Source organism: Nycticebus coucang, chromosome 6 (assembly GCF_027406575.1).
Source record: "Nycticebus coucang isolate mNycCou1 chromosome 6, mNycCou1.pri, whole genome shotgun sequence".
NCBI lineage: Eukaryota > Metazoa > Chordata > Mammalia > Primates > Lorisidae > Nycticebus > Nycticebus coucang.
Genome location: NC_069785.1, coordinates 118,633,682 through 118,651,581, shown reverse-complemented (window position 1 = coordinate 118,651,581; position 17,900 = coordinate 118,633,682). Strand labels below are relative to the sequence as shown.

The 17,900-nt window shown below is 42.4% G+C and overlaps 1 protein-coding gene across 1 annotated transcript in view; it reads right to left on the bottom strand.

The window, feature by feature from the left end:
• Positions 1 to 17,900, bottom strand: part of HTR3B (5-hydroxytryptamine receptor 3B) — a 54,688-nt gene that overhangs the window by 5,242 nt on the left and 31,546 nt on the right. The window contains exons 4-7 of the mRNA XM_053595615.1: positions 7,095 to 7,139; positions 6,665 to 6,774; positions 6,072 to 6,241; positions 5,107 to 5,264 (exon numbers count right to left, since the gene is read on the bottom strand). Coding sequence (XP_053451590.1) covers positions 5,107 to 5,264; positions 6,072 to 6,241; positions 6,665 to 6,774; positions 7,095 to 7,139 — 483 coding nt within the window. The remainder of the gene's footprint in view (positions 1 to 5,106; positions 5,265 to 6,071; positions 6,242 to 6,664; positions 6,775 to 7,094; positions 7,140 to 17,900) is intronic.

Sequence of the window (17,900 nt, the reverse complement as noted above, 5' to 3'; positions counted from 1 at the left end):
GAATTTTCAGAAGCCAGAGGGTAGAAGACTAGTTTAGAATAGTGTCCCCAAGAATTCATGTCCTTTCTGAAACCTAAGAACATGACCTAATTTAGAAATGGAATCATTGAAGATGTAATTAGGGTGGGCCCTTTATCTAGTATGTCTAGTGTTCTCATGAGAAGAAAAGAAGGATCATACAGAGAGTGCCATGTGAAGATGGAGGCAGAGATTGGGGTGATGCATTCACAAACCAGGGAATGCCAGAGAGTGCTGGCAACCAGCAGCAGCTAGGAGAGAGGCATGAACAGATTCTCCCTGAGAGTGCCCAGCAGCAACCAACTCTGCCTACATCTTGGTATCAGACTTCCAGCCTACAGAGCTGTGAGAGAATACATTTCTGTTAAACTAACTAGTTTGGAGCACTTTGTTACAGCAGCCTTGTGAAACTAATACAGGTGACTTGCACTGAAATGCACCGTGGGTGAACAGCAAAAAATGGACTGGAATATATGACACTACAGTTAGTCGTATGTCAGCACCATATAGGGTCAGGCTCGCATGTTCTGGAGTCAGATTGGCTGGGTTCAAATCCAGCCTCCATCAGTCACCTTGCAGTCCCTTAAGCCCAAGAGTTTGAGGCTGCTGTGAGCTGTGATGCCATGGCACTCTATCTACTTAACTTCTCAGCACCTCGAGTTATCTATTTGTAGACATTCAGGTACTTAGAACACACACCTCAGAGGGATATGAAAATTACTTGTGTAAGCTCTTAAAATGGTGCCTGGGATGGAGGAAGTGCTCAATTTTGTGGTTATTGTTATTATGTCTTCCTAGACAGAGGTAAATATGACTCTGTCATATGATAAATATGATAAATATGATGAATCTTGTTTTATCCATCTTTATATCCTAAGTATTTACCACTTGAGCCTGGCACATGATAAAAGCTCACAAGATGTTCATTAAATTGTAGTAGAGTCTGTTCATAATGCTCCTTTTAGTTCCAATGGAATAAAAGTGTCCATACATTCCATTAGCCCAAAGAGGGGCTATCCTATTGAGGTCAGTCTATCTGAGGGCTGCCTTTCTTCAGATCATGCCAGAAGCAGTAGCCCCTACTTCTGCTGGGGGAGGGTATGTCACGGGCTCAGTGAGACACTGCTCGCTGTAAAACTGCCCCTACCCAGCACCCATAATTTCTAATGGACTAAAAGAGCTGGTGCCTTTAAATTCCACAGAAAGGGAGGAAAAAGCAGTTTAGTTTCAGTCCGTGTTCCCCCATTAGACACCCTTCAGGTGTTAGCAATATTATGCCACAATTTCATTATCCATTAAAGCCAGGTAATAATAAGTACACAAAGGTATTTGGAGCCTATTGATGTTAATGAAAGAGATCAATCTAATTCAGAATGTGTGTGTGGAGAGCTCCTTGGAGATGGAATAGGCCCCAAGGTTAGCCTCTAATTGCCTCCTTGATGGTAGACCCCACCAGTACTCAATTTTGCATGACCGTCTTTATGACATTGTTGGAATTTTGACGCCCAGACTCACGCTTCATACAGAAGCCCATTTTCTTCCTCTCCCAAGCCCCTCCCAACATTCCCAATTCAGAAGGAACAGGAAAGTCGCTGCCATTTAAATAAGATCCTTGCACCACGGTGAGAGTTCCTTGGATTTGGACCGGATTGGATTGCACTAGATTAACAGAAAGTCCATGATTCCCAGATCCCTTGGGTGACCTTAGAAGATTCCTAGGGCTCTAAATTCTCTCTCTCGTCCCCATATGATCTAATGGTGCTTAGAAGGACTCTCTATCAAGTTTATGAGCATTGGCTCGGTGTCTGCAGCTCAGTGACTAGGGCACTAGCCACATACACCAAGGCTGGCGGGTTTGAGACCCTCCTGGGCCTGCTAAACAACAATGACAACTGCAACAACAACAACAACAACAAAATAGCCAGCCATTGGGGAGGGCACCTGTAGTACCAGCTACTTGGGAGGCTAAGGCAAGAGAATCACTTAAGTCCAAGAGTTTGAGGTTTCTGTGAGCTGTGATGCCACAGCACCCTACCAAGGGTGCCATAGTGAGACCCCATCTCAAAGGAAAAAAAAAAGTTCATGAGCATCATTCAATGGATATGTCAACAAAATTACTCTACCCTAATCTAGAAAGAAAAATTATGGCAGAAAAAGGATAAATGAAGCATCTTTTTTCCCCAAATGCCCCACCTCCTGCCTGAGTGAACACTTCACTCAATGCCAGGCTACCTGTGGTTGCTCTCAGTTTAGTCCCCACAGCTGTCCAACCTTTTCCATCCAACACGAGTTCCTAAATTTTATTTCTACCTCCTCCCACTTCTACCCTCATTTTTTTTTTTTTTAACAAAAAAACCACTGCCATACAGAAATCAAATCCTCACCCGCTGTTTCTGGGAACCAGCACCTCCAATGATGTATTGGAGGAAACTTCTCCTCCCACGACCACTGGATCCTGTCCCAGGCTGCACATAGACATCCTTGTGGGGAGAAGTGCTCTGGGTTCCCCGTGGCACATGGCCTGACTCCAAAGCATTGGTGGTGCCCTTTGATAAATCATGGTTGCTGGCTGTGGTGTCCCATAGCCAGCAACCATGACTGCACATTAGCTGGGACTCACTGGGCATTCTAAGCCCTTGATTTAGTATAAATGGCAGCAGTGTATGTCAGGATCAGCGCAGTGATGTATTTAGACTAGATCAGTGCTTCTCCTGCCTGCCCCACCTGTCTCCAACCTCCTGTTGGGCAGCCTGGATGGAGACATGGCTGGTGATTAGATTAAGGGAGATGGCCCTTTGCTGTCAGGACCCTGACAGGCCCGGTGTTGGTGTGGAGCTGGGATCTGAGTTTCAGATCACTGGCCAAGGGCTGGTGAAGGACACAGGGTGCTTCAGTTGCCAGATTCAGTGTGGGATGTCTGGGGTGGAGCGAGAGAACACGACGAGCCTAGGCTTGGTGCATGGAGCAGGAAGGGGAGGCATGGATGCAGAGCACGGCTGAGAGAGGCAGAGCCTGTGACAGTCACTGAGTCTACTTTGCCTTTCTAAAGCTGTAGAGTTGCTCCTTAGTCTGGCTTCTGCCTCACCAAATATGAACTGTGATTCTACCCAGGATTCTTCCCCTACTCTGTTCTAGAGGATCAGGGTAGAAGCCAGGCCCGCTAAAGAACCCACCTTACCCCTCAGGGCAAAGAGATTCAAGGCAAAACTCCCAGAGTGTGAAACCACTGTTGCCTTCCTTCCATAGCCTCCAGGTCAACACTGCACGCGGAGAGGAAGCCGGCAGTCAAGCAAGCAAAGGAACTGGCCATGGTTCTGAAATCCAGGGGCGCCTCCCCTTCACCACACAATCATTTACCATGTCTGTTCATCATGTTTGAAATGGGTGTAGTATATTGAAAACTTTCCGCTGCTGTAGAAAAGACAAATTAATATTGAGGGTGAAGGGTGACATGGAACTGCGAACAGTGGCTGTTCTGTGGAGAGTGCGTGAATTCACACACACAAGCGCACTCTCAGTCTACCTGCCCCGTCCCCTGCCTGTTTGTCTCCTCCGTGCAGTGTAGGTAATGGTGTGTGCAGCGTTCTCCGGAGCGCGTGGTAGGTGACTGTGCTCCACCTCGCACGTGCTCCTCTTTCACATTTCCCTTTAATGCTCTCCATTATTCGGGCTGCATTAATAATGTTTGCAGGCTGATATCTTTAAAATTAATGAGGTGTTTACTCTTAGCCAAGAAACTCATTGAAATTAAAAAAAAAAAAAAGCTTTCTTTTATCCTTCCCTTTCTCTCACTGGGAAAAGTGGACAAACAAACCACAATGCAAGCTCTGCTTAAAACCAAGCAGGATTCTAGGTGAGAACCCCAAACCCACTGCTAGGAAGGCATGAGTTGCAATTGGCTACTAACCAGTGTTATACATTAGTCAGGTTTAAACCATGGCTGTGTCTAAAAGGCCCCAATTTAACAAAAGCTTTACCAGAAAGCTGCCTGTAACACCTCTCAACCAACGGAGGGACACTTGTGCCCTCATTAACAGTTTATTTCTCCACCACCCCGTCCCATATCCATTGTACAATAGCACCTTAGTCTAGTCTAGATTTTCCTCCTTATTCCAAAGGTTTGTTTCTAGGAAAATTCATCTCATGTGCAATCCTGACCTGCCTGTAGTCTCTAGTTATCAACTGGACCCCTTACTCAGCTCCTATAGCATGAAGGACCACCCTGCCCTTACCACCACCACCACTAGCTGACTTTGTGTAGAAGAGAGGAGAATACTGTTGAATGCTAAGAATGTGAAATGTGAGTCTACCAGATGTGTGAACTTGGTGTAGACCACATGTCAGAACAGTTTTCCAGAAGGGTCAGAGAAAGGAGAATGGCTGCCCCTGGAATGCAAGGCAGCAGGCTTCACCAGTCTGCACCCCACTACCCCCCAAGCCCCCACTGGACAAATTTCCCTGTGAACAAGGGCATTTCCAAGGATGTATTAGAGGAGTGTAGGTTCTCATCGTGGTCTTTGTGGGTAGCTGTTCCCTATGAACCAGAAGCCACCAGTGGTCTCTGAGGATCCTACGGGTGACTTATTGATGCTCAAGTTAATAATATAATTTTATGCACCTGCATCTGGAATTAACTGATAATTTACTCAATGAAAAACAGGAAATGGTGTTGATGAGACAGTCTTCCCAATTTTACCTTGTTGTTATGGTATACAGGTTTGTGTTTTTTCAGTTAAAAGTGGTAATGTTAGCATGTGTTGAAAGGTCAGAGGATTTGGCTGTAGGGGGTGGTTTGGGTCTCTGGTGCCCAAGCACCACTCTTTCTATATTGGCTTGTGTCATATCTTCTGCAGGAGCCCAGGCTCTCTCACTGAACCTCTGGTCTGGGAAATGCGGGAATGCGTGTGGCTGTCCTGAGCTGTCTGAGCCAGCTGTTCTTGGGTAATAATGAACGAGAATATATCACTTCTCGGCCTTTTGGCTAAGATCAAGTGTAATAATGAACGAGAATATGCAGTGGAGCAGAGACCCCTTGGCCCAACAGAGCAGGCCACAGAGACCACAGAGATGGGGAGGAGAAGCACCTACGTTAAACTGAATCTGTGCGAAATCTCCCGCGCTGCTGTGCAGGACACTGTAGGTTGAGGACACAGAAAGAAGTTCCCACTCACTGTCATTCAAAAACACCTTTTTGTCATGCTTTATGTCTTCTCTGCTCCTCAGGAAGGCCAGGTCTACATCTTCCACTGGAAACAACAGAAACAATTGACTTCCCCGAGAGAACGATGCTGCCATCCACCCACCTTTCCAACTCCCAGTTTGAATCCTTTCTTTTCCTCCTGCCCCCACATGCACCATCTCATTGGGCTTATTTGAATTAGGGAGTGGAGATGGGAAATAAGATCTTTCTAGTCATTAAAAAAAAAAAAAAAACCTGGGCAGGCGTGGTGGCTCACGCCTGTAATCCTAACACTCTGGGAAGCTGATGCTGGTAAATTGCTTGAGCTCACAAGTTTGAGACCAACCTGTGCAAGAGCAAGATCCCATCTCTAAAAATAAAAATAAAAAAAAAAGTAGCCGGGCATTGTGGTGGGCACCTGCAGTCCCAGCTACTTGGGAGGCTGAGGCACTTGAGCCCAAGAGTTTGAGGTTGCTGTGAGCTATGACACCATGGCACTCTACCAAGGATGACAAAGTGAGACTCTGTCTAAAAACAAAACAAAAACAACAAAAAAAAACACTGTGAATTTAGGGTTTGGAGTCCACTCTCCAGAGAATGATGAGGATTGTGTTATGACTTCTATAACATTATCAATGGCAGTGGAAATTTAAATTTCCAAATCAACTGCTTGGGCTATAGCATACTTGGTCTGAATTACAGCATGCACTAAAAAAATTACAAAAAGAGATTTAGATTTTTAAATAGTCATGTATGTGCAAGAATAAAATAAGACCTGAGGGATGGTATACTAAATGGTCATCTATGTGTGTCAATCTAGCATATGAGGTAGGTGTGTTTTTCCAACAAGAGGACTATATCTCTCATGTTTTACCTGTGTGCATTACGCTATTGAAGGTCAGGCTGCAATTCTGGATATCAAACGGAAAAGCATATGTCTCTAAACCACATGCAGAGACCACCTGGATGGGCTTGGAGTTCTTAATGGTCCCGGATGAGTTCACGTAAACATAGGGAAGGTCGGGGGATCTTTCAGCGTCCACACTATACACAACACAAGAGAAAATTTTGTTATAGAGAGGGCTTCAGTCATTTCTAAACACAGACAGACTGATGATGAAATAGTAGTGACTGGCAGACCCAGGAGTAGCCTAGCATCGCAAAGACAGAGTCACGCTTCCCATGAGATGATTCACCCTGGCAAAGATGGGATCAGTAGTAGCAGCCTCTTCAGTTAACTCCTTTGCTACTTTTACAACAGACATAATGAATAACCTCAAGCTTTAGAATCATATCTGTGTCTTAAATGATGCCAACTCAGGGTATTTCTAACCTGAATATTCCCTGTAATATGTACCTCTTCAAGTTAAGAAATAAAAAATAGCTATAGTGACCAAAAGTAAACATTCACTGGCCTGTATATTCTAACTGTCTAAATCCCACAAAGATATACCCCAGCAGACTTACAACTCATTAATGACGATATCAGGGGCCCAGATGACATTTAGAGGTAGGGAGATCTCTCTAATTTCATCAAACAGGCTGGAGTTCCAGGATAAAAACTCATCATTCCAAACCTGGTAGGAGTATCCAAAAAGGAAATTTATCAAAACGAGCCAATGTTAACCTCACTAAAGAGCTAAGGAGGGATTTGGATTAATAATCCAATTTATCAGCCCCTTGGTACTATCTGTTAGGGGGAAGAACTTCCCATCCAAATCATAAAGATGGTAGCCCCAATCAGAAACCATGGTTTCTACACCGATTCTAGTAAATTAGGTCTGCTGCAGAGATAAGAATCTATAAACACAAAGATAATATATATTCTTTAGAACAATCATATTTAGCAGCAAATCCAGATCAGGAATCCAGCATGCATAGAAACATAATTGTTTACCTCATGGTACCAGATACTTGTCTTTAATATTTGATTCTCTGCATCCTGCAGGGCAAAAAGAAAATCAACATCAAATGTTAGAACGTCAATAAATCAAAGGCCAATTCAACAGTATGACAATTCAAAAGAAGAGAATCAAATCTAACTGAAGAATGTTGTTTTTTAAGACATTACCTGCACTCTTCAATACTTGGGCATTCTCAGCTCCCATTAATTATGCACACCTGTCGTTATGATCGTTACTAAATTATCTATGAGAAAATGGCGCTTTCACTGTACCTGACGTCTTGAATGATTTGCTAATCTCCTTCCCACTCTAGTTACTCTACTATTAATAAAGCTAAAAAAAAAAACTATGCAATCTTAGCCAATTCTGAGCTAAAAAGATGAGAGCACATTTTTAATCAAGTTATTATTCATCACTTTTCAATGAATAGTATCTCAACGGTTATTGGCAGCCATTCCTGTTAAGTTACCTTATGTTTGGATTTCTCTGCTTATAAAACAGACTGAATGAGCTTATTATAAAAGAGGCATATTTTACATGATATCATGGATGTAATTTCCCATGTCTGCATTGAGTCAGTGATTTTTTTAAAGACCTCTCAAAACAGCAATTAAAAAACCCTCCTTACCAATTTTTTCATATCCGATATGGTAAAGAATATTTTAAAACTGTAATGTTCTCAAAAATTAAAAGAAAAGGGATATCTCATACCATATATATGTTTACGTTAACTCAAAATGAATCAAACCCAAATGTAAGAGGTAAAATTATAAAACTTTTAAAAGAAAACATAGGAGTAAATCTTCATGACTTTGAATTAGGATATGGTTTTTTTTAGATACGACAACAGCAGCACAGCAATGAAAGAAAAAAAATAAATGGGCTTTCATCAAAATAAAAAACTTTTGTGCTTTAAAGAACACCACCAAGAAATGAAATGACTGTGGCTCATGCCTATAACCCTTGCACTCTGGGAGGCTGAGGTGGGTGGATTGCTTGAGCTCATAAGTTCTAGACCAACTTGAGCAAGAGTGAGACCCCTGTCTCTACTAAAAAAATAGAAAAATTGGGGGGCACCCGTAGCTCACTGGCTAGGGTGCCAGCCAAATGCACTGAGGCTGGTGGGTTCGAAGCCGGCCCAGGCCTGCTAAACAACAATAACAAATAGCCAGGTGTTGTGGTGGGTGCCTGTAGTCCCAGCTACCAGGGAGGCTGAGGCAAGAGAATCAATTGAGGGTGGTGCCTGTGGCTCAAGGAGTAGGCTGCCAGCCCCATATGCCAGAGGTGGCAGGTTCAAACCTGGCCCTGGCCAAAAACTGCAAGAAAAAAAAAGAGAGAGAGGTGGAGAGGGAGAGAGAGTCACTTGAACCCCAAGAGTTGGAGGTTACTGTGAGCTATGACACCACAGCACTCTACTGAGGGTGACAAAGTGAGAGTCTGTTTCAATTAAAAAAAAAAAGAAAGAAAGAAAGAAAGAAAGAAAAAGAAAAATTAGCCAGGCTTTATGGTGGATGCCTGTAATCCCAGCTACTTGGGAGGTTGAGGCAAGAGGATCACTTGAACCCAGGAGTTTGAGGTTGCTGTGAGCTATGACACCATTGCACTCAACAGATTGGTAAGACTCAGTCTCAAAGAAAAAAAAAAAAGAAAGAAAATAACAACCCACCGAACGGGGGAAAATATTTGCAAATCATGTATCTGATAAGGGGCTTATATGCAGAATATAAAGAACTCCTACAACTCAGCAACAACAACAAAAAAACAAACAAACAACAATACTTAAAAATGGTCAAGGGGCTTGAATAGACATCTCTCCAAGATAGATACACAAAAGGCCAATAAGCACACGAGAATATCCTCAACATCACTGCTATGGGCCAAATTGTGTCCCCCCAAATTCATATGTTGACATTCGAACCCTGAATGTGTCTGTATTTGGAGATAGGGCTTTGAAGAGGTAATTAAGGTTAAACGAGGTCACAGAAATAGGACCCTAACCTGATAGTATTGGTGACCTGATAAAAAGAGAGAGGAAAATCTCTCTCCCCACTGCGTAAGGATACTGTGAAAAGGTAACCGTCTGCAAGCCAGGAAGAGGGGCCTCGCCTCTGAATCAGGCAGAACCTTGATCTGGACTCCTAGCCTCCAAAACGGTGAGAAATAAATGTCTGTTGCTTTAGCCACCAAGTCTGTGGTATTTGCTGTGGCAGCCTGAGTTTTCTAATAAAAGCACTAATCATTAAGGAAATGCAAATAATCCAATGAGACACCAGACATCCATAAGATGGCTACTATTTTTAAAAAAGCAGAAAATAACAACTGTTGGTGAGAATGCGGACAAATTGGAACACTTGTGCACTGTTGGTGGGAATGTAGAATGGTGCGACAGCTGTGGAAAACAGCATGGCATTTCCGAAAACAATTAAAAATAGAATTACCATATGATCCAGCAATTCCACTTCTGGGTATGGACCCAAAAGAAATGAAAGCAGGGAGGTGGACAGATCCTTGTACATCCATGTTCATAGCAGCATTATTCACAATAGCCAGAGGGTGCTAAATGTGCATCAGCAGATGAACAGACCAACAAAATGTGGTATAGATGTAAATTGGGATATTATTCAACCTTAGAAAGGAAGGAAGTTCTGACGCATGCTGCAACATGGAAGAACCTTGAGGATGTCATACTGAGTGAACTAGGCCAGTCACAAAAGAACAAATACTGTATGATTCCTCTTATGTGAGGTACCCAGAGTGGTGAAATTCATAGAGACGGAAAGGAGAATGGGTGGTTGTCAAGGGCCAGGGGAGGAAGACGTAGGAAGTTACTGTATAATGAGCCCTGAATTTTAGTTTTGCAAAAGGAAAGGAGTTCCAGAAGATGAATGGTGGTAAATGTATTTAATGCCATTGAACTGTACATTTAAAATGATTAAGCTGATAGACTTTTTAAAGTGCATGTTACCCAAGTAAAACTAATAATAATAATAATTGGGTAAAAAAATTGAATATATATTTCTCTGAAGGAGATATAGAAATGGCCAACAAGCACATGAAAAGATGCTTGACATCCCTAGTTACCAGAGAAAAGCAAATCAAAACTACAGTGAGATACCACTTTATCTCCACTAGGAGAGCTAAAATAATAAAGATGGGAAATAACAAGTGTTGGCAAGGATGTAGAGGAAATAGAGCCTTCAAACATTGCTGGTCTGATTACTAAGTGATGCAGCCAATTTTGAAAACAGCCTAGAAGTTCCTCCAAAAGTTAAACATACAGTTACCATAGAACGCAGCAATTTCATTCCTCAGTATATAACCAAGAGAAGTGAAACCATAAATCCAGGAAACCCGGATGAGATTATTCATGGTAGCATTATTCGTGCTAGTCAAAAAATGGAAATAACCCACCCACAGGTGACTGGAAAAACAAAATGCGCATTATCCATATACGCATATAATCAAATATTATTCAGCATTAAAAAGTAATGAAATACTAATACATGGTAAAGTGGAGGCAGCGGGGAAGATGGGCAGCGGCTGTCCCACAGCAGGTGTGGACCATGGAGCAGCTGCCCATGAAGGACATTATCAAGTTTCAGCCATGACCATGGTTCAGATTCATTTCTTGCAGACCATGAATTGTTAGAAAACATTAAAAACGTGCGCAGAACAGCTAAATGAGGCCATTTGGTTACACCCTATAACCATCTTTCTCAAGCTAAGCATGTCAAAGGTAATGAAAATGTAAGAAAAGTGTCTAAACAAGAAAAAACATGGAGATAAACAAGAAAAAACATGGAGATAAGAAAGATAAGCCCTAAGCAACCGAGTCTGATGAGACTCTGGATGAAGGGCCACTGAAATATACAAAATTTGTTGTGAAAAGGAGGAGATAAAACCAACTTTCCAAAAAAGGACATATTGAATGAAATGATCAAACTTGGCCCTGAAGAAACTTCTGTTACTCATTACAGCTTGTTACTATTGTAAGGGAAGAGTCAACCAGAAAATTCAAGGGGTTAAGTTAAAACTTGTTACTTGATCCCGACGTTTGAGAAATGTAATCCCTTATAAAATCCCCAAAGTCAAATATTTTCTACAGCCGTGTGAAATATTGATCAAGGACAATGTTTTCCTTTTGCTTTATGTCATAAACCAAAAGGTTCAATAAAAATGTATCCACAGTCTTGAAAACATAAAAAATATGAATACATGCAACAACATATATGAACCTTGAAAATGCGCTAAATAAGTCAGTTGTACGAGGTAATTTATCATGTAATTCTATTTATATGACATGTCTGGAATAGGCAAATCTAGAGAAACAAAAAGAAGGTGAGTGTCTATGGCTGGTAGGGGTGGACTGTGGGATGTGACTGTTAGCAAGTATAGGATTTCTTTTTTGAGGCGATAAAAAATTCGTTTTGAAATTAGATAGTGAGGATAGTTGCACAACTCCGTGGATGTACTAAAAACCACAGAACTGAAATGGATGAATTTTGTGGTTGAATTGAATCTCTGTAAGGCTGCTGCATTTATACAGAAAAAGGAAGCCATTTTTGAAGACATTTCCAGTGGAGTTATAAGTAACTTGATGCATACAATTAAAGAATTTCCTTGAAATCATTTTTTTCATTCCTTTCCATGTATAATCCCACCATTTTTCATTCCTTCCCATTATAATCCCACTAAAAACTGCATCCTCAGAACAGAATAAGATGGAAAATCCAAGATGAAGAAATGTGAAATAAAAGGTGTAAAACATTTCTCCTGTTGATTGAGATCCAAAGCTAAAGAGTCATTTAGATAACCTTTGTATTTCTGTAATATTTAGTAAAATATCAAATTTCAGTAAACAATGTTTAGGAAGTTGATGGCATGAAAACAAGTCACATGTCTGTTTTCCTCCCCAGAACTGGGTATATTAATTGTCTACTCAATTATCCAGACACATTAAAAATATGCATTCTAGCTAGGGATGGTGGCTTATGCCTATAATCCTAGCATTTGGGGAGGTTGAGGTGGGAGGATTGCTTGAGGCCAGGAATTAAAGACCAGCCTGGGTTTAATTAAAGACCAGTCTAAAAGACTCTGTCTGTACAAAAATAAAAATTTTTCAAAAAATTAGCCAGGCATGGTGGTGGGTGCCTGTAGTCCCAGTTACTCTGGGAGCTGAGGGGGGAGGATCACTTGAGCCCAGGAGTTTGAGGCTGTTGTGAACTATGATCACAACACTGCACACTGCACTCTAGCCTGGAGGACAGAGTGAGACCGTCTCTAAAATATATGGATATAGATATAGACAGTGCACAAGGTCAAGACTACGAGCCACGCTGGAGAGAATCCAGGTTGGGCAGGGAGTAGAGAGCTGCCACTGATAGTCTAGTGCATGTTACACCTGGAATTGTGCAGTGCACAGACTGTATAGGTGTACACGGTGGCACAGGGTGCTATCACTGGAAAAGAGAACAAAAACCTGTTCCAAGTCTCCCCTTGTTACTATCAGGAAAGCAAATTGCTACCAACATAAGCATTTCAAGATACCCTGAGAAACAGGAAGGCATTATAGGCAAATAGGTAGTAACCTTCCTGTAGTGGCTCAGCAAAGCCCGGTCTGAGTGAACTTGTTCTACAGACTTTTATGGACTTTAAATAGATACTTAGGAAAGACAGGTTTTAAAGTGGTATACAAAGTGAAAAGATTGAATTCACAATCATTTCCCCAAGGAACAGCTTGTAGGAGGACCAGAGGGGACTCCCAGCCAAGATTGGCTCAGCGGGGGTTCTGGCAGTTAAAAAAAAAAAAAAAAAAGACCTCAATCGAGAGCTCAAGATTAGGTGACACCACTTCTTTGCAAATTTTACCAGCTGAGAGATCATGAAATAGATCATGTCTCATCCACTAAAGCACAAAGGCTAGCTGCGATCAATGAGGTCTTCCTACAAATAGTGGGGAAAACCCCAAAATGCAATTTATGTTACTGGGAAACATAGCAGTTAACTACACTTTCACAAGAAATATACTTTTACATCTATTAAATGTTCTTACTAGTTTATCACTGTCATACCAAGTTGTGGGTGTATCTCACTGATTAGGTGGAAGGAGCTAAGGAATTTTTGCCCTCAAATATGACTCCTAGGTATAAAGAATCTTTCTAATTAATGCTCATTCATGATGGGAAAGCATTGGAAGAGGCCTTTCCTCTATCTGCATAAAACCTGAGTAACCTGATTGAGAATCAAAAAGGGGCTGCTGACTTCCTTATGACATGCTAATAGACCTGGCCTCAGGGTCATTTGAAGCAGGAGACCTGTCTCTCAGGTTGATCTACAAATCAATCGGTTTCCACCCACCTACACTGACACCCGCTAGCAACCACTGCTGCACCTGTACTTTCCACATTCTCCCCCCTCCCTTCCAAAAGACATCTATAAAAGTCTCTGACCATCACTGAGACTTGGGGTAATCCTTCTGTGGTTCCCCCCAATGCTTGGTATTTGGAAATAAACCTTTATTAATCTCCTGTAATTGTGAGTTGATCTTTCTGTGAACCAACCAAGAGAAAAGGGCAGGTTTTGCCGTGATCTCCACACCGTCATCTACCTGGGAGGGAGTGTGTCTGATTTCGTGTTTCCTTTTCATTTTCCTGTTGATTCTTGCTGACTGCCATGTTGATGCCTTAGTTTAATTCTCTTTTCTTGCCAATTGCTTTGTCATATTACATGTGACAAAAAGAATATTTTTTTTCTAACATCTTATGGGGGTGGGTGGGAGGATTTGTCATTCAGCTTTAAAGAACACAATGTCAAAAAGTAGTCTGAGGCTAAAACTAAAATCTTTTTTTGTCAAAGGAAACAAGTTTCTCAATACCAGCTGGTGAACATAATTGGTTCTCTGGTGGCATTATTCACAGCTTTTCCCTCTGTGTCTTTCTTTCCCTTTTTTTTTTCTTTAGATACCTTCCATCTTGCTTGTTAAAAGCAAAGGATATTTCAGAGAATTGGAATTCATTAGTCTTCCTAACAGAGGGAGTTTATTTAGATCTAAATTGGTGGTTAGCAAATATACAGATAATTCCCCCACATTCTTATTTATCTTTCCCAGTTCCGGAAACTATAGAAGCAGATGCCTCAACGTCTGGCTGGGAGGCTCTAGTCAATGGACTGGAATACAAAGGTATCTGGGATTGGAAATTGACAAAACTCAATAGAAACAAATTGAAACGCTTCACTGTTGAGTAGATTATCTCTATAATCAGATTTCCCTAAGGTACTCATAATACCCAGAAATTCTAAGACTGTAGTCTTTTATATAAACAAAACAGGAGGCAAAACATTATAATGGAAGCGAGGTGCTGGGCTGAAAGCTCTTCATTCCAAACAAAAGTTACCAGCAGTTCAGCTGCCGGCAGATGCATCCAACAAGTTATCTATTCACATTGAAAGTGTCCTTGTCTGTGAAGAATCTGTGAGTGATTTTATCAAGTCCTTCAAAACTGCCCCTGCCTCTCTGCAACTAATTTTAAACTTAGCCCACCTACATGAAATAGAGACATTTGCAAAGCATATTCAGAGCAGGCAAGTCATTTATAAAGACAGTCCTAGACCTGGTAGTTAGATATTTTTTTTAATTCATCCCTTCGCTTGACAAGGATCAATCCACTGTCTTGGAAGTAAAATATACTGTGCTGCCTATTGTGGAAACCCATACAGGTATGAGTAACAGAGTCCTGTGCATTAGGGTATATGCCATTTTGATAAATAACTATGTGCATTGAGAAATACTCAGACTTTAAGTAGATTTAAAGGAAGGAGAATTCCTCAACTGTCACATGGGGGAATCATAATATTTTGCAGACAGAGAATGAAGAGAAAGACGTTCAGTGGAGCAAATAGAATGAAAGGTCTACAGGCAGGAGATAGCAAGGGGTCCGGGTTTGTTATTTTCATTCTCTTTTCTTGCCCATTGCTTTGTCATATTACATGGGACAATAAGAAGAGTTTTTTTCTAATGTTGCAGGAAGACAAGGCCCAAAGGAGAGAAAGAGCACCCAAACACCACGTTTATAAGAGGAAGGGCTTTATTCACCAGCTGGGAGCTTACAGCATAGAAGAATTCCAAATGGCCGGGCTCCCTGATAGCCTTGGTCTTTCCCTTTTTATTGACTGTCAAAAAGTTCCACCCCACAGGTACCCTTCTCATTGGCCAGTTTGAATCAAGCGGGAGATGCTATTCCCGCCCCTACAGAACTACAGGATTTCACAGAACTTGGAAATTTCCAAGTTTCAGGAAATTGAGTTTACAAATTCCCAAGAGCTGAGTCACCGTGGAGAGAACCCTGCATGTGTATCCTTGTGGTCTCCTTGAGAAGACCTGTTCTTCTAGACCTCACCCTTCTCGACTATCCTCTCTCATTCCCCTCTTTTGAGACTCCAATATATTTTAATTTGGGGTCTCAATAGCAGCTTGTTTCTGCAGGTGCCAATATTCATTACTTTTCAGCACTGAGGTTTTAGGGACTGTGACTCTTCTTGGGTTCTCTACTCAGGTCTTAATAGTACCATGGTGGTGGGCTAATATACATACGAGTTTTTACTTTTCCCTGTGACATTTCTGCCTTTTCCCAAAGTTCAAAGTCCAATTAAGACAAGTCCCTTGAGGAGTTTCCTCAGGCTTCAGCCCTGCGTTGACCAGCCAGCTCCCAGTATGTGGCTGGAGCAGGGCATGTTGATTGTCTTAAAAGTTACCTTTACTTTCCAAGGGGCAGTGAAGTCCTATTCAGCCAGCTGTGATGACTCCAGGTGAGGATTCTTTTCACCTTCACTGCTGTGCGTGTGGTCAGAATGATGGTGTAAAGTCCTTTCTACCTTGGTTTCAGGGGGACCAGGTTCTGATTCTGAAACTATACTTGGTCCCCTTGATCCTCCAGAGAGAAAAGTTGTACAGACACAAAAGACTAAACAGAACACAGTTAATTACCCCAGTGGAGATTTTCCTTGCTACTCTTTCTAGGGTTTTTGTCTATTCAGTTCAGTCTTTCCCAGTTCTTTTAGGAGTTCCTGCTAAATTGCAGAGAATTGACAGAGGCCTCTTTGAACACCACCAGTGGCAAAGCCTGTATCCAATTAAGCTTTGCTTCCTGGCAGAGTTTACCAATTTCTGCTCTTATGGTCCTGTTTATGCACTTTGCCCTGTCTAAGCTTTGAGGCCTATAAATTGTTCAAAGCTTTAGCTTATTATTTGCACTAGTTCTGTTATGAAGGCTAGCCCATTGTCAAATTTAAAATAGAGTAGCAGCCTAAATCATGAGACGATTTCTCTGGGCAGTATTTTTACTACTTTAGGAATCCTTTTTATCCCGGTAGGGAAGGCTTTTACCTATTCCAAGTCTGATAGACCATCACCAGCCAGTACTTGTTCCCTTTAAACCTGGGTATTTTAGTAAATTCTATCTGGAAGTCCTCGAAGGGCATTGGTCCATACGACTGGATTCCTGGGGGTACCGCTGGTTCTTGGCATGCGTTGAACTGGCTGCCGGTGACACACTGTAGACTGACAGTTTTGGCCAGGGCTGCCAGGTGGGAGAGGTAGAAGTACTGGCCCAGCAACTTCATCAAACACTCCTGTCACCACGGTGGCTCCTAGAATCGGGGGACTGCTACTCGTCCGTCTGGCATCTTTATCCATCCTCCCTCTGCTTCCTGGCTTCCTTCCACTGCCAACCATTCCTTCTCCTCCGGGAGTAGATAGAGGTGAGCTCTGGAACCCGTGGATGAGGGAGCCACTGGTGACACATGGTGTGGCTGGGAGGCAGCCCTCTTTGACTCAGTGTCTGCTCTGGTGTTCTCCTTAGTGATGGTGGAGGCATCTCTTTGATGTCCACGACAGTGCATCACTGCCACTTTCCGGGGTTTCCATGCTGCCTCTAGCAACTGAAGTTATCTCCTGCTGATACTTAATGTCCTTTTCCCCAGAATTTAATAGTCCCCTCTCCTTGTACAATGTCCTGCATACTTGGAGAGTCAGAAAAGCATTTACATTTTTCCCTTGACTTAGTTCTAAGGCTCCAGTCAAGGCAATTAACTCAGCCTTCTGAGCCAATGTCCCTTGAGGTAGGGGCTTAGCCTTCACAGTCTCTGTTAAGGTGACCACTGCATACCCAGCCCGCCACTCACCTTGCACCATCACATAACTGCTTCCATCTACCTACAAGTCCCAGTCTGCATCTGTGCAGGGCTGGTCACGTAAGTCAGGTCTGCTAGAGTACACATTATCTATAACTTCCGTACAGTCATGCTCAGTCTCTCTTCCACTGACTGGAAGGAGCATGGCTTGGTTCAGAGTGTTGCATTAGAGAGCCAAAAACGTCCTTTAGTGTCCATTAAATTGACCAGAGTGTGGTTCTTTCACTCTGAGATCCTGCCTTAGAGTCAGCTTATCAGCTTCTTGCACAAGGAGAGCAGTAGCACCTAGAACCTGTAAACAGGGTGGCCATCCTTTTGCCACTCCATTCGACTGCTTACAGAGGTAGGTTACAGGCCTTGGCCAGGACCCAGCCAGCTAGGTTAACACACCCACAGCCATTTTATCTCTCTCTAAGACATACAGAGTAAAGGGCGTGGCCAAGTCTGGCAGTCCCAATGCAGGTGCAGCCATCAGCCTCATCTTTAGCTGAGAGAAGGCACGTTCCTGTTCTCCTCCCCCACTCCAAGGGCTTTCCTTCCTTTTCTTTAGTTGCCTCATACAAGGGCTTAGCCAAGATGGCAAAGTTGGGGATCCAAAGATGACAGAAGCC